We start from the raw sequence: 16213 nt of genomic DNA, 5'->3' as shown, positions 1-16213 counted from the left end.
TTTTATATCCACCCATTCATCATGTTTATAAGTTTATTCCAGCCAATTTCTCCAGTGATTTATGAGTTTGCTCCTCCCCCCTCCCCTGAAAAGCAGGGAAGGCTGTATAAAATGTGCACATTTTTATACATTTCTCCTACAGCTTTTATTCATATTTTGAAAAACAATTTTTAAACAAGTGATTAGCTAGGGTTTACTTCATCATTACATATATTTTGTGAGTCCTTTTTTAAATATAGTAGAGAGTTCTAAATAGGGATATAAAAGAAATCTATGATACATTTTTATAAGGGTAGATTTGTGAGATCTGTCAGAAGAGACTCCAGTATAGAACAGATTGCAATGAATAAAAACCATCTCTAGATATTCAAACTGAAAAATCAATTTTAGATACTGTAGAGTTTTCTATTTTCCAAGTTCATATTTCTAATTTTGCACAAATGCCAAATTACAGTCCTTCTGACGACTAATCAAATAGGAGAGTAGTTTAACTGCAAGCAGTTATACCATCAACTATTTACATCAGTATGAGTTGTAAAGTTGGCATATTCCAAATAGATTCCTGGAATTTTGCAGCATAACACTTAAATTACAAGAATTATGCCTGTAGCTACTTCCCAATGACAGCCATTTAACCACTAAAAGCCCTCAGCTGAACAGCTTTTTCTCCTGTTTGCTGAAGGTATCTGGTTATTTTGAGATGTATCTGCATAAAACTGTTTATATTTCATTCTAGGAAGCCGTATATCTAAGCCAGTGTTTTTCAAACTTGGCAATTTTAAGATGTTGCCTTCAATACCTTCAACTCTCAGTCATGCTGTCTGGAGAATTCTGGGATGAAGTCATCTTAAAGATGCCAAGTTTGAAAGATACTGATCTCAACCTTTTTTCTTAGATAGAGTTGTCAAAAATGTGATCATTTCAGGAAAGTTGTTTTAATTTATCTCATTTGCAAAAATGCCATTGGTCTAATATTTTATCAGCCACCTGTTGGTGGAATGAAAATATAATGGAATATTATTCTTTATCAGAGAACTTGAAAGTTATGGTCTATTTTCTTAGCGATCTTGGCAAGTGCTTGGAAAAATATGTAGCAAAAAAGGTGTTTTATTTCCAGGAATATCAGTGGCAAGAAATCTTTAGGGCATATTGAGAAATGAATTGAATTTTGATAATGTACTTTATGAATATTTCACTCTTTGGAAAAATTCTACTGTGGCAAAATGCCTTGGCTTATTGGAGAGCTTGGGTACAAGCTGGGATCAATACTTTAAATCAACTACTGTGTAATCACTATTTTAAGGTTTTTTTCCTGACTTCAATTCCTATTTCATCTTCACAATACATAACAATGGAGGTACAAGCAGCTTAACAATGTTCTAATATTCCATTGTATTTCAAAATGGACCAGATGCTCTGGCTCCCTCAAAGGCACCTGAATTGCTTTCTTACTTGAAATTCATGACAAAAATAAAATCTCTATCTCTATCTCTATCAAAAGCTCAATAATATTTTTAAAGTGGATATTTCTGGGATATTACCAACAAGGATTAAAGTCCTGGAATTTTTGATAAAGCTACGTGAATGACTTCAGGTACTTAAAAAAATTAAAATGGTATCTTTATAGGTACATTGTAAAGATGTTGAAAAATTGTACTGAGGGTGTACTAGTATTCCCAAATAATGTATCTAAAGCAGTGGTTCCAAAACTTTTTCAGTTCACCGCCCCCTTGGTGCTACAAACTCATCCTCGGTGCCCCCCACCTAGGGGTGGGATTCAAATTTCTGTGGGCGTAGTGTAATTTGAGGGTGTGGCTTGCTGGTCACATGACTGGCTGGACGTGGCATGCTGGTCACGTGACTGGCTGGCGTGGCTTGCTGTTCATGTGACTGGCTGGCATGGCTTGCTGGCTGGGTGTGGCTTGCTGGTCACATGACTGGGTAGGTGTGGTTTGGTGGTCATGTAACTGGCAAACCAAATGGGCGTGGCCAGGTGACTGGCAAACCAAATACAAGTGGTCCTCACTTAATGGCCGGTTGCTTAGCAAGTATTCTAATTTATGACTGGCCTCCCCAGAGCAACTTGACCTGTTTTTAGAGTTTTGACAGCCATGCACACACATACACACACACATTCTTCTAATCCTGCTGGAGCAGGTTGTTGGACTAGAATCGGCAAAGCATCTCTGATTAGATTCTAGTAGTGAATAGAATCTAATCAGAGATGCTTTGCCGATTCTTGTTGATTTGTTTGTATTTATTTTATGTTGCTGATTTGCATTGGCATGTGTGTCCCTTCTTGTGCACAGCCGAGAAGCTTTTGTGATTCTTTGCAGCAAAAATTACCAACCTCTGGCTTTGCTCTACTTTTCAAACATGCCACCACTGCCGTGAAGGGACAGAAAGAAAAAGAAACAAAGAAGGAGGGAGGGAGGAGAAAGATAATGAGATATCTATTCTAGTCTAATCACCTGCTCCAGCAGGGTTAGAAGGGAATGTGTGTGTGTGTGTGTGTGTGTGTGTTCTCCTTGTAATTTACCAGTACATTTTGGTTTTGCCTTCTTCAGAATTGGCACTGTAATACATTGAGGAAAAGTGATTTTTTAGGGAGGAGATCTGGTCCAATGGATCCTGTTTAGAAGCCTCATCAAAATGTGAGAGCTTCCTGATAGTCTTGACCATGTTTCGTCTACAAAACCTTTAATAGAAGCCAAAGATGTTTCAGTGTGCTAGCAAAGATGTTTCAATGTGGAAAAGGGCCTCAGTCTAAACTAGGCCTCATTTCAATCTGATGCATCAGGTCTCTCTCTGTCTCTGTCTCTCTCCCCTCCCCCACCCCCCAGACTGGCTTTGCTCTACTTTCCCAACGTGCCTGCGGGACCAGCGCTTCAAAGATGGATGGAGAGAGAGAGAGAGAAACAGAGAGACAGAGAGAGAAAGGTAGGAGGTAGGCAGACCTCTTTGATGAATGTATGTATGTATAGGTAGGTAGGTAGGTAGATAAATAGGTAGGTAGGTAGACAGATAGATAGATCTATATTGATAGGTAGGCAGAAAGGCAGGCAGACAGACAGAACTTTTGAATGGATGGACAGACAGACCGAATGTGACAGTGGCGGCACTTTGGGAAAGTAGAGCAAAGCCAGAGTGACTTTCCCAACATGCTGCTGCCACTGCGTTCGATGCACTGGCTCTGGCGCAACTTAATGGGATGAGCCTGTGGTGCCGGCACCTCGAACACCTCCCTGCTGCCTCTTAGCACCCCACCTTCAGCAGCCGCTTCCGAGCAGAGCCCGTCCCACCTCCTGTAATCCCTGACATCACTTCGCACTGACTTGTAGGCCTTGGCCCACCAAGCAAAACCTCCCAACACTCGCCTCGACCAGGAACGCTCAACATGCCGAAAGGCCCACCCTACGTAATTCCTGTGACACAATTATGCGCTTTTACCTTGCTTCCTTGGGGGCGCTAAGAGGCAGTAGGGGGGCATTCGAGGCGCCGGCTCCGCCGGCTCTGATGCAACAGTCAATGGAGTGACCACTGACTGTTGCACTGAAGCCTGTGGAGCCAGCGCCTCGAACGCCCCCCTGCTGCCTCTTAGCGTCCCCTGCCAGCCCCCTTGCCTCTTAGCGCCCCTCTAAGGCATCCCACCGCCCCCTAGGGGGCAGTACTGCCCACTTTGGGAACCACTAATCTAAAGGATGGACACCAGATGTCTTGTGCTGGAGGTGTAAATTAAGGGCTCACTGCCCCATATGTTATGTGATCATTTAGTATTTTGGAGGGAATAGAACATTGATTTATATAAGGAAATTGATGAGGAAAAAAATGTTTAAATCTTAAAAAATATTAATACAACACATATATACCAACCTTTGGAATTTGACTTATGAATTGCAGTTGTATTTTTCCTTGAGGTATGTGGGTAAAAATAATTATATTTAAAAAAGGGAAAAGTTATATATTTGAGCTGATAAGCTATGATTGCTGGGGATGTATGATTTATTAGTTTTGGAAAAGGCAAGATTCTCTACTAATAATATTGCAGTATGGCAGAGATTTTGTGATATCTTACAGTAATATATTCTGTTGTTCATGTTATAGTAATGAATTCATTGGTAAACCTCACTGTTTAGCATAAGATAAAGATACATTTCCACCCTTTTTTTCTTTGTTTAAATTTTTAATTTGAACTTTTAAATTTTCTTTCTTTCTTAAGGTTAAGTATTGTTAGAAAGATTATGAAAAAAGTTTTAAAATAACACAATTATAATATGAAAATCAAGCAACATCATATAATACTTCAAACATAATTACACTAGACAAATACTTCACAATAACAGGGAAGAACAGTAAAAACTCCCAGCTCAAAGGCCTTTAGAAATTGGCAAGTTTTAATGATCTTCCCAAATCAACATTGGCCAGAAAATGCAATCATATTTCCAGGATGATATTTCACAGAAGAGACAAGAATTGAAAAGGATTTCTCCTTTCAGTCTTGATGATGACATTTCCCCAACAGTAGAAAATAGGAGAGCACCTGCACTTCCAAATTGTATTGGATGTGAAGATAAGAAGTCCAAAAGATACCAAGACCTCCAGTCATGTAAAACTCTAAAGGTGACAACTAGCACCTTGAACTAAATCCAAAGCTAATAGGAAACCAGTGCACCTGTCAAAATAGTGGGATGAAATGAACAAATTGATAAGTTCCTGTGACCCCCCTATAACAATTCTATTCTATATCAATTGTGGCTTATAAGAGGGGTTGTCATTGGTGCACAAAATGGAGCTGTATTCTCTTAGCTAACTGCCACTTGTTCACCAACTATTGTGAGTTACAGAATCAACCAGATTGTAACTCATGCTTTAATAGTAATGCAAATTCATATACCAAGAGAGCTTGCATACAAATGTAATAAAAATATGATGCTGCAGATCATGTTTTAAAATTTATCCATGATGTCATAAACCATGTTTTATTATGTATTATTGGCAAACATTTATGGCCTTGTGCCCTTTGCCCCTTGTCCCACCTGTCTTTTCCAGTATTGATGAAGTACTGATTTGCATTTAGCTAGAATTCATTATCTTTCACAGTATTTTTACTTGTTGTTCTCCAAATACATTATAGTAGGGGTTCCCAACCCCTGCGCTCTGGCCCACTACTATGCATGGCCTATTTGGAACCAGGCCATGCAAGAAGCAGACTGGTGTGCATGCGAAGGTCAATTCACACGAGTGGTGGGCTGGCAAGCACACGCATGCACATACAGCTCAACTTGCAGCTGAGCGGCATGCCGCATGTGCACAGGCCCACTGCTTGCGTTTGTTCAGCTGCGTGAGGACACACGTGAATGCTGGCCCACCATTCGCACAGCTTGGTTCCCCTCTCCCCTCCCAGCTGGGTCATCAAGTTGCAAAGGTTGGGGATTATATATAATCTATATATAAAATAAATATGAACTAAAATAAATATGTACAGCATGACCAACTCACAGAGCAGCATATTATAAAGGTTTCATTTCAGTCCATTTCCTGATGTTTACATGAAATTATTCTAGGGCAAAATGGTAATCCACTTCCCACCTATATATTTTTCTCAGTATCACACATTTTAAATACTACCTAATAGAGCACATATAGGTTTATTCTCCACCTACTTGCCCACCCAATAATAAAGGAATATACATGGATGAAATAATATAGAAACATATTCTATATTTTAATTAAGAAGTTTTAGGCAATGTATATAACAATAACGCAGCTCATTTCTTTCTTCTTCTTAGATATACTATTTATAACAGTACGTTTAATAATTCTAAATAAATATAATAGAAAAATGTTTCATTCTGTTTTATTACTGTCTACTCATTAGTTTGTGAAAATATACTGTAGTCAACAAATGCAAGGATACTGCAGTAACATGGAGTGCAGGAAAATTAACAATCCAATAGCAAAGCAGATAGAAACTACAAACATTCAGGTAAAAAAAGAAAATGTATAATTTCCTATCAGGCAGAAAAAAATAAAAGTACAACAATGTAAAATCATATTAGACGTATTACCACTTTCCTGACATTTCATGAATTTTACTCATTTTAAAAAAATTACACAGGCAGGGATAATTTCCCTTGGTTGCAATATTGATTTTCCTTGTCTTGTTGATAAAAGAGAAACTGCTGTTAGTTATCAATCACCTTGCTTATAATTTCAAAATATACCTATTAATAAATAATTACAGATAGTAATTTCCTCCTTTTGCAATTAGGATTATAAAAAAGTAACTCTGGCTGAATGCCAACATTTAGAACAACAAAAGCATTCAGTGTAAAACTGATTAAAATCTGGTCAGTTTCAGGCAGTAGCTAGAGCCTGCCAGAGGATTCTACAGGAAGTCCTTGCTTATAGACTGCCTTGTTTAATTAGTGTTCTAAGTTAATCCAATATAAAGAAAATAGCTTTGTGACCAATCCTCACATTTATGACCGTTGCAGTGCCCTTCAGTCATATAATCACCATTCATGTGCTTTGCAACCAGAGTATGTTTACAAACATTGCAGTATCCTTTTTTTCCCCTCAAAGTTTTTTATTTTTTTTATTTTTTACACATCTCTTCACATGGGCAACATGATTCCAGATTACAATATTTATACATAGTCATAGTTGCACTTTCAACTTTCTTAATTAAAATCACCTCAAATTATCATCCATTAGACTAAACTTTAGATAAATTTCCCTTTCATATTTCATTGATTCAATAGCAAAATCATTTCATTCTCACATATATTTTCAATTCTTTATCCCCTATTATTTTCATTTTCAGCTTACCACCTATTTTATGTTACATTATGTATTGTTATCATCTATAACTTTCTTAAGACTAATATATAATTAGACAGTCAATGAAAGAAAAAGCGAGTAAAAGTAAAGTAAGATTAATACATTTAGGATCCACATGGTATATCCCCTCATCTACAATATATCATATATATTTCTGAGATATTCATATAATCATTCCATATTTTTGTTTCCAAAATTTACCTATATAGTTTTAATAAATTTTCATTCCTCTGCTTTTGATTGTAATACATTCATTATAAATATTTTACATTCCCACATAATCCCTTCTAGTTTATTATATTTTCTATTTTCTCATATCCTTTATATAATCAATTGCATTTTCTATTTCATGTATACCACAAAGAAAGAAAAATAAAAATAAAAACAGAGTTAATTTCCCCTTTTACTTCCCTTTAACCAATTTCAACCTATTTCAACCCATTTATATAACCCTAATTCACACTTTTTGAACATACCAGATTTTCACCCGACATATTCTCTGTTTTCCTAATATCATTTAAGTAATCATTAGACTATTTTAGATGTGTGTGTGTGTGTGTCTATCTATCTATCTATCTATCTATCTATCTATCTATCTATCTATCTATCTATCTATCTATTTTCTTAAGTTTTCGCGGGTACTTACATGTATGGCATTCAGCTTTGTTCGGGTATTTTCCCACGTCATTGTAGTTGTGCTTTTAAAGTTGTAGCGACATTTCAGCAGAATCTCATCTGCCATCATCAGGCTTCTGTATAGTGTTCATCCATGAGTCAGGCTTTTATACTGGTTTCAGATTTAAATTTGGGGCAGCCTATTGCTGTGCCAGAATGGTTTTTTCTTCACCCTGATTGGTTGGGAGTCTTGGTCATGCTTGCTTTACTAAGTTTTCCTGGCCTTTCCTCTTTATTCCTCTTTTTTCCTTCAATATTATTTTTATTTCCTTCTGCCAATCCCCCATCTTTCCTCCTACCTTTTCCCTTTCTCTTTTTTGAAATTTCTTCTTGTACAGCTTCTTCTTCTTTTGCTTAGTCTTGGGAGCTTTTTCTCTTTTATTTATTATCTGTCATCAATGTCTTAGTTTTAGTTCCTTTTATGTCTTTTGGCAATGTCTCTGAATGTTCATGTCCATCTTGGCTGTTTTCCTCTTCCTTTGGCTCCTCCTCTCTAGAGTTCCTTTGTTCTGTTATAAATTGCATTACTTTTTCTTCCAGTATGTCCAATAGTCCCCTTCTTTCTTTTAACATTTCTTTCACAGTTTGCAGTTCCAACTTAAATTCTTTGCTTGCTTCTTCCATTTTTTAATCAGCTGTATTATTTTTTATTTTATTAAAGTTAATTATAATCCTTGCCAAGAGACTCCATTTATTTCTCTTTTTCTTATTGGTCCTTCTATTTCCTTTGCACAATCAACCCCCAGCTGTTCCAAGATATTGCCTTCATTTATCCTCTTGCTTCAATCTCTCCCTTTTTCTTTTAAACTTCCAGGGTTCTTGTTATATTAAAAAATTTTATTTCATATCTTTTCTCATTCATGCATTTAAAAGGCCAGGAATTTTCCATAAAGTCATCCAGGAAAAAATGTCTTGTACCATTAGGTGGTGCTCTATATCGCTTCCACTTTTCAAAGTTCTTCCCCCCCCCCCCGCTTTTTTCAATTATATTAATGTTAATTTTCAACCATTTAAACCATTGGCTTTTTTTTTTTTTAGTATAATCAATTCCAAGCAAGTTCAGCCTTTTATCCAATGCCTAATTAATTCCAGGTTCTGTATATTATTCCCAATTCCGCCCTTAATTTCGTTTTAGCTCTTTTGTAGTCCAGTTTTTTATTTATTTTATATTGTCCTCTTGTTTTCCATTCACCGCTGTTATACTCTCAAGTGAGGAATCTTTCTTTCTGCTTTTCAGGGTTATTAAAACAAAAAGTTCAACTTATCTTATCTAGTTATACGCCGCTCACTGCTTCACCACTCCAGCACACACTTAGGCCCCAGTAGCTTCCTGTCTTCAGGGCATCCATTAAAACTGCCACTTCTCCCTGTCTTCCAGGGGAGTAGTACCAAGCCAGGGAGGGGAGATGCGGCTCCCCTCAAACCAGCTGGCAGTCTCCCCCTCTTCCCCCACCTCTCCGAGGTGGGCCTGATGGTTCCGGTCCTGTAGGGACCCCTCCAACAGGGTAAGCACGGATCGAAGCCGCGCATGATCATGGCCTCCGTCCGTTCTAGACGAAAGTGCCACCGGAAGTTCCAAACATTGCAGTATCCTCTGGTCATGTGATCACCATTTGTGTGTTTACAAGCAACAGAGAAGGTGGAAGTAAAATCATAAGCCGTGATCAGGTGATGTTTCACTTAGTGACTATAGCCTTTTACTTAACAACCAAAGGAGCAATAAGTTTCTAAACCTGTTGTGATTGTGTGATTTTCTGCTTAGTGACTGACACTTAGTGACTAAGTTGCTAATCCAATTGGATTGCTAAGCAAGGACTACTTGCAATCAATTAATTACTGTGACAGAGCTAACTTTGTTAATTTGCAGTTAGCTCCTCCAACTCCCATGAACTCCAAATAGTCTTGATTTTATTTAAAAGACAACAATGCAAATAAAGTTCTATTTGACTTTAAATTAAGAACATCATCTATTTTGACAATAAAACCTAATGTGTAAGAAATACGTATTAATAAGTTAGGATCTTGTTAGGATCAATTATTAAACAAAACTCAGGTATGCATTTTAATCTGCATGTGTGCCTAAATGAGGAGAAAAAATTCATGCAAAACACAGGAAAAGTCAAATAGCATAAGCATCACGTTAAAAAATAATGTAAAAATATATAAATGGAAGCTTAGAAATCAACTGTTACACAATTGTACAGGTGAATCTTTTTAGCTTTAAATAAAAAATGTATCCTGGAATTATAATTCAAATTTCAAATTAAAAGGAGAAAGATAAATATATTTAGCATAATAGCGTACCTTTCCCAAAGAGGCAGCCTGTTTTAAAATACTTCGTTTAAGATCATCTGCTTTCTTCAAATGATAAGAATTCTTCTGACTCTGGATGACAAATACTATCTCCCTTAGCTCTATAAATAGAAATAAATAAATAAATGATGTCAACAATAGTTAAGTGAATTCAGTATCATTGTAAATAGCCCACTGAAAAACACCTTGGGTTTTCAAGTAATGTACGCTTACGTGAGTATCTCCTGAATTTCAATAAACTGGCTGAGAAAGCAAGAAAAAGTTTTAAATTTAAATAAAAGAATAGTGCCAGAACCTTATTAACCACTGAAAATCCAATTCACAAACCATAATGTGGAAAATAAGATACAATAAAAATACTCATGTAATTTTACATGAATTTATATAGCGAATTGGATTTTTAAAGTATTTGTATATTGAATCTAAGGTAATTTACTATTTCATTTAGAGTAAACAGTTTTAAATGCTACTCATTTTCTCAGATGCATTATGCCCCTATAAAAACTAATGTAAACTTGTATCACAGGTGCAAAATAATTCACACCATGGTGCTTGTAAGAATGATGATTTCCGTAACATATATAATAGAATCTATTGGAATTTTAATGATCTCTTCACTTGTTTCAACTACCAGTTAATCATCAGATCCTGAAGATAATTATATGTATGATTAAAAGGTATTGATTTCTTCTACCAAAAGAACTGTATACTGCCATGTTATTAGTTGCACCAATAGGTTACCCCGTCTGTCTTCTTTCTTCTATCTATCTATCTATCTATCTATCTATCTATCTATCTATCTGTCCGTCCGTCCGTCTGTCCGTCCATCCATCCATCCATCCATTCATCCATCCATCCATCCATCCATCCATCATAATTCTTAACCACCCATCTTCCTTAGAGGGGGACTTAATGTCAATATTGCTATATTGTAGATACGATTACATTAAACCATCCATGCTAATTATGGCATTCTAAATTTTGATCCAAACATGATGAATGTCTGTCTCAATGGTCCAAAGACAGCTGCTCAATTCAACCCTAACCCTAACCCACCAATTCATTTCCCAGGCCATACCTGACACTAGGCCCTTGTTTCAACTATTACTAGGATCAAGAGAAAGGGACTCTTACTGATAAACCAAGCTGATTAATATTCATATCAACATTTTAAAACAGCTTTCACATTAATCAATGAGATGTTTAAAGCTTCATTGCCACCCAGAAAGATTTTCAGAGGCTTTGCTTCTCCAATTCTGCCTGCAACCTTCTCTTAAAAATATTCAATCTTTCATCAAATAATGAAGGGAAAAACAATGTTTGTGTTTTGCTCGAAGACAAAAACATCAGGAACCATCTCTGCTAATATGGGTTGTAGATATAAAAGTTAACTTTACTGCATTTATACTGTACCACATTTCAAAATGCACAAAACAGTTCACAATATAAAAATAGAAGACTACATTGTTTATCAAAAGTCAGCAAATAAGAGCAAGTTTATATTAATGTTCACATTAATAATGCACAGTCTCAGGAATATAGACTGTACAACTTGTACAGTATTCAGATGCATAACTTCTTTCAAATTCCCTAAGAGGTTTTCTGTGCCTAAATAATTACAGATGCCTGAAGTCAAGTCAAAGACACAAACTATCCTACTCTGATGACACTTACTGAAAGACTAAAAACATGTGCGTGCCTCTTCATCACTCACTAACACATAGGATCCATATTCCATGACTATGGAGATCCAACTGTAGTGTCATTATGTTGCTTAGTCTTCAGCTTCTAATGCTTTTTGCAATAACGTAATTTCTTACCATCTTGTTTCAAACCATTTATAAACATAATCACGGAAAAAATGGTATCAAGCAGATAAAAGTCTAATGCAGAGACTAATATAATCTTGCCAACATGAAGTATAGGAACATCCTTTATCTGAAATACTTCATCAGAAACAGAAGGAAGAGGAAGAGTCCCTAATTCAGCAGTCAATGCATAATTCCCTTGGATCTTCATTAAAATTATTCACATTGCAGTGCCAGAAGAGGGGAAAGAACTCCGTCCCTATCCATTAAGACCTAACTGCAAGTCCCACCCCAACTCCAATCTTTTGGACTTCAGCTCCCATTAGCTAACACAGTTGATAGCAAATAACTGCAGTGCAAGTAGATATTGTATTTTTTACTCCTGGGATAGCATTAGGCTAGATGGACAATCCGTCCTAGTTAAATCAGCATATTTTTACTGAAAGGAGAAATTAATATAGAGCAGAGGGCATTCATTATTCTGGACTTTACAGCCTCCCAGAACAGCTTACAGTTAAATCAACTAGAACAGAACAGGAACAAAAGTGTGGTTGCTGTTCTTTCATTATACAAGTGAACTTCTTAAAGATATCTGACTGGTGTCTGAGGGAAAACAGTTGCATAAAGCATACACTTGGTCTGATCTAATGTGGAGTCTTCTTATATTCTTACAAATGGTTCTTGTGAGGATAAAGAAAATAATGTATGATAGCAGTTACAAGGATTAAGGTCTAAGAAGGTACTACCAGGCATACTGTGACAATGAATGCAACACATATTATTCATCATGACTATTAGACTTACTATAAATGCTAATATCAAATAGATTGGCTTACCTTTGCTTATTTGGCTTGAATGCTCATTGTTTCCTGGCATCTGTATTAAAAAAACAAAATCTACACTGACAATGCAATTGAAGACGGAAAAATAACTCTTTAAGAAAGCTATGATTAAAAATATTCACAACCTTTAACAAAAATCTTAGTATATCAGCATAAAAATCTTAGTATATCAGCACCATTTATATTACAAGTTTCAAGTATCTAATGAGCTTCACACTTACCAACTCAATAATTCTTATAGAAGCCCAGTAAAAGTTAGGCTAATCTTATTATTTTCCCTACAGCAGAAAACAGGACTTTGCCTAAAGCTGCCAAATGCATTGGTAACTAAGGCTTTAATTCCCTGTTCACATTCTTAGTTACCAAACTATACCATCCCTAGCTTAAGTAGGGTTATTAAACGGGCCCCTGGCAGAACATTATTTTAGACCACTTTATTAGAAATTGTAATATAAAAAATTAGCTCCTTTGATCAAATTTGCCATTTTAAATTTCTCTGTGTTATAATCGACTGGAACTTATATAGATAATTAAAAGAAACTACTTTTTCAAGTAAATCCATATGGCCAACTATTGATGGGAACATATATCCCAGGAAAGCTCAAATCCAAATTATATTACAATCTAAATACAGCTGAAAAGGCCAAAATAAAATCTAATAATTCAGTGTTATGTACAGAGATGTCAGAACTTAGCACTGTGCTTTGGAGCAAAAAGTTCACCATAGCATCACCTTGGAAACCAAGTTCTAAAAATATCTTAACTATTATTCCATAGTGACTAAGCAACTGATAGCAGATACTTGCTGAAATCGCCTATACATCATGTGGCAATCTCACTACTCAAGAGAAAGCATTTCCTAACCAATGAAATACAGCAGCAACATAAAGAGGCACAAGGGAATTATTTGTTTTAAAGTATTTTTCAACAACTTGCAACATATGACCTCTTTAACTTATTCCAAATCCTTGCTCACTTTGATCTAACTTTAAAAGTAGTGCTTACTGAATTTCTCCTGCAGCCCTGTAATCACTTTGCTTTTCCTTTCTCTTCCTTCCATCAGATATTAGCAGTCTACAGCCCTCAAGGTCCCTTTTATAGCATTCAGGGCATAGTCTGGCTGTTAACTACTGATGGTTCTCATTTTGAGATAGAAAACTTTCCTGACATTTTGAGAGTAAAATATGGAGGAAAATAACACTAAAAGATTAAAGCATACACATCAGCATAAAAAAAACCTCAAAATTTTCCAAATTCTGTACAATGCTTTGGTACCAAAAGATTACCGACATCTTCCACAGTAAAGTGCATATAGGAATACAAAAAGATACTTGATGTAAATTTATATAGTATTATTTCATGGAGCCTCTTTCAAAAGTGTAAACACCAGAAATGTTCGTGCAGAAAGAAAAATGTCTATTTCTAGATATTAAGTTAATGGAAGCTGCTTGCATTTGCAGATATTACATTTTGCTTGCTGTTTTGGGAAGAAATGTGTTTTGAAATGTGAACACTTTACAGGTGGCCCTCACTTCACAGCCACTCGTTGAGTGACTGTTCAAACTTACAACGATGCTGAACAGGTGAGACTGATTCTCCAAATTCCACCTGTCCCAGTGTCCCTGCAGTCAGGTAATGATTTTTATAAATGTCATTTAGAAAACCTTTGTTTATATCATTTTATGTGATTTTATGACACATTCTGTACAATTCCTTTAGAGCAGGGGAATCAAACTCAATTTCATTAAGGGACGCATCAGGATTGTGTATGACCTGGGGGAGATGGGCATGGTCAGGATGGGTGTGGCCAGCATGACATCAATTGTGCCTGTGGTGGTCTAAGCGCTCTGCCATACAAGCTCCCAAGCTCTGTTTTCGGCTGAGGCAGCTCTTACAATCCTCTGCCAGCAAAAACGGAGTTCTGTTTTCTCTGGCAGAGGTACTGCAGGCCTGTCCATCACTATTTCCAGGGCGGCCCTGCTGGATCTGGTCCCCGGGCCTTGAGTTTGACACCCCTACTTTAGAAAGGCATTTTACATTTTAAAAAATTGAATCAGGACCTATTGTGCATATCACATTGTTACTGCTAATACTCATTTTGGCAGATCGTTTATATATTTATACACTTTTAAAAGGTAGTTTGTGTAACTGGGGACATTTTCTTTTGCAAAAAGCTTTCAAAATAATTAAACTATCACAGTCAGTGATAAAAATCATTCTGTATCTCTAATGTAATAAATTAAAGCCAGAGGTGGTATTCAGCAGGTTCTGTCCAGTTCTGGAGAACCAGTAGTGGAAATTTTGAGCAGTTTGGAGAACCAGCAAATACCACCTCTGACTGGAGATATTACAGTATCCTTCCCTTGCCACGCCCACTGTCATGCCCACAGAACTGATAGTAAAAACTTTTTGAATCCCACCACTGATTAAAGCCCTACAATTGGGGCATTGACAACCGGCTTGCATTTATGGCCATTTGCAATATCCCACTGTCATGTTACTGAGATTTTTGGCACTTTTTGCCTATTTCCAGCAAAAACACAGATCATGCAAAGAAATAAATACATAAAATCGGGTGCAGTCACATGAATACCAGTTAGGCTCAATTACAGTTTTAAGTACAAGATTACCTAGATATTGAACCATAAATGAACAATATTCTTTAGCCGCTCAGCTCCAATGGACAGTAAACATGATGGGTATAAAAACAGAAGTTTAATATACGAGATTATAAGGCTGTTTACAATCAGAGCTGTGAAAAACTTCTTTTGCATTTCAAACCTATTTATATCAAAACTTGACATATTTTTACAGGTAAATCTTTTCAAGTACCTCTGACAGAAGTTCAATCCAATCTTTTCCATTTTCAGCAGCAACACGTAGAATTAAAGCTGGAAAAAAGGAGAACAAAGTTATCCTCCTCTCAAGTTTGTGTTGTTTTTTTTAATATGAGAAATTATGTTTACATAGATATTAAAAAGCAATTTAGGTAATAACATCTCTTAAATGTGTAGAATGTCTATAATAGTCATTATTATAGAATTAGTTTCAAGCATGTGATAATTATGTTTCAAATTAGTGCTACATTGCTTGCTGTAGTGTAAAAATGTTATTCCCATTCTTCCTGGAATAAAAAAAAAACTGATCTGATCTGAAGCCAATTTAGATAGTTTCAAGTCAAAATAAAACCTATACAGCCTTATATAAATACACATATAGCTTTGTCATCTAGCACTTCACTTTTCTAAATGCGCATATATTCCCTTTACCCTTAGATTAAGCTTAACGTTTATATTTATGAAAGAGGACTTCTTTAGAGGCTGAAATTGTTCACAGTTCACTTGTTGCCAAGATAACAAGTCTAATAGCCACAATCAGAATCTGGGCGCAATCTGAACATCAGCAGAAGCACCATAATATGCTCCCCAAACGTTTACAGTTGAAGGCCTACAAGTCATAAGATAGACAAAACTAACATTATCTGGCATAATTTGAAAAGAAGTTTGCCATACAACAGCATGGAGATTTGAGATGAGAAGAGGTTATATTAAACAGCTTCAGAAAATTACAAGAGACATACACTTCAGTTTTGTATTGCAGTAGTTTGGCATGCTTAAGAGCATGCTTTATATATATATATGATCAGCAGACCTGTTTGAGTTCAAATTTATTTGATAAACAATGGAATAATACATAGTACAGTATTTGCCAATGCAGTTTAGTTAGTTCAAT

General features: G+C 36.1%; 1 protein-coding gene across 1 annotated transcript in view; it reads right to left on the bottom strand.

Moving 5' to 3' along the window:
- B3GLCT (beta 3-glucosyltransferase) overlaps nucleotides 1–16213 on the bottom strand; it is a 67906-nt gene that overhangs the window by 45071 nt on the left and 6622 nt on the right. The window contains exons 2-4 of the mRNA XM_026708878.2: nucleotides 15314–15372; nucleotides 12476–12515; nucleotides 9823–9932 (exon numbers count right to left, since the gene is read on the bottom strand). Coding sequence (XP_026564663.1) covers nucleotides 9823–9932; nucleotides 12476–12515; nucleotides 15314–15372 — 209 coding nt within the window. The remainder of the gene's footprint in view (nucleotides 1–9822; nucleotides 9933–12475; nucleotides 12516–15313; nucleotides 15373–16213) is intronic.

This window comes from Pseudonaja textilis, chromosome 7 (genome assembly GCF_049901715.1).
Source record: "Pseudonaja textilis isolate UNSWEBS1 chromosome 7, rPseTex1.2, whole genome shotgun sequence".
In the NCBI taxonomy this organism is placed as follows: domain Eukaryota; kingdom Metazoa; phylum Chordata; class Lepidosauria; order Squamata; family Elapidae; genus Pseudonaja; species Pseudonaja textilis.
The sequence above is the reverse complement of the archived record's forward strand: the minus strand, read 5'-3'. Positions and strand labels throughout refer to the sequence as shown.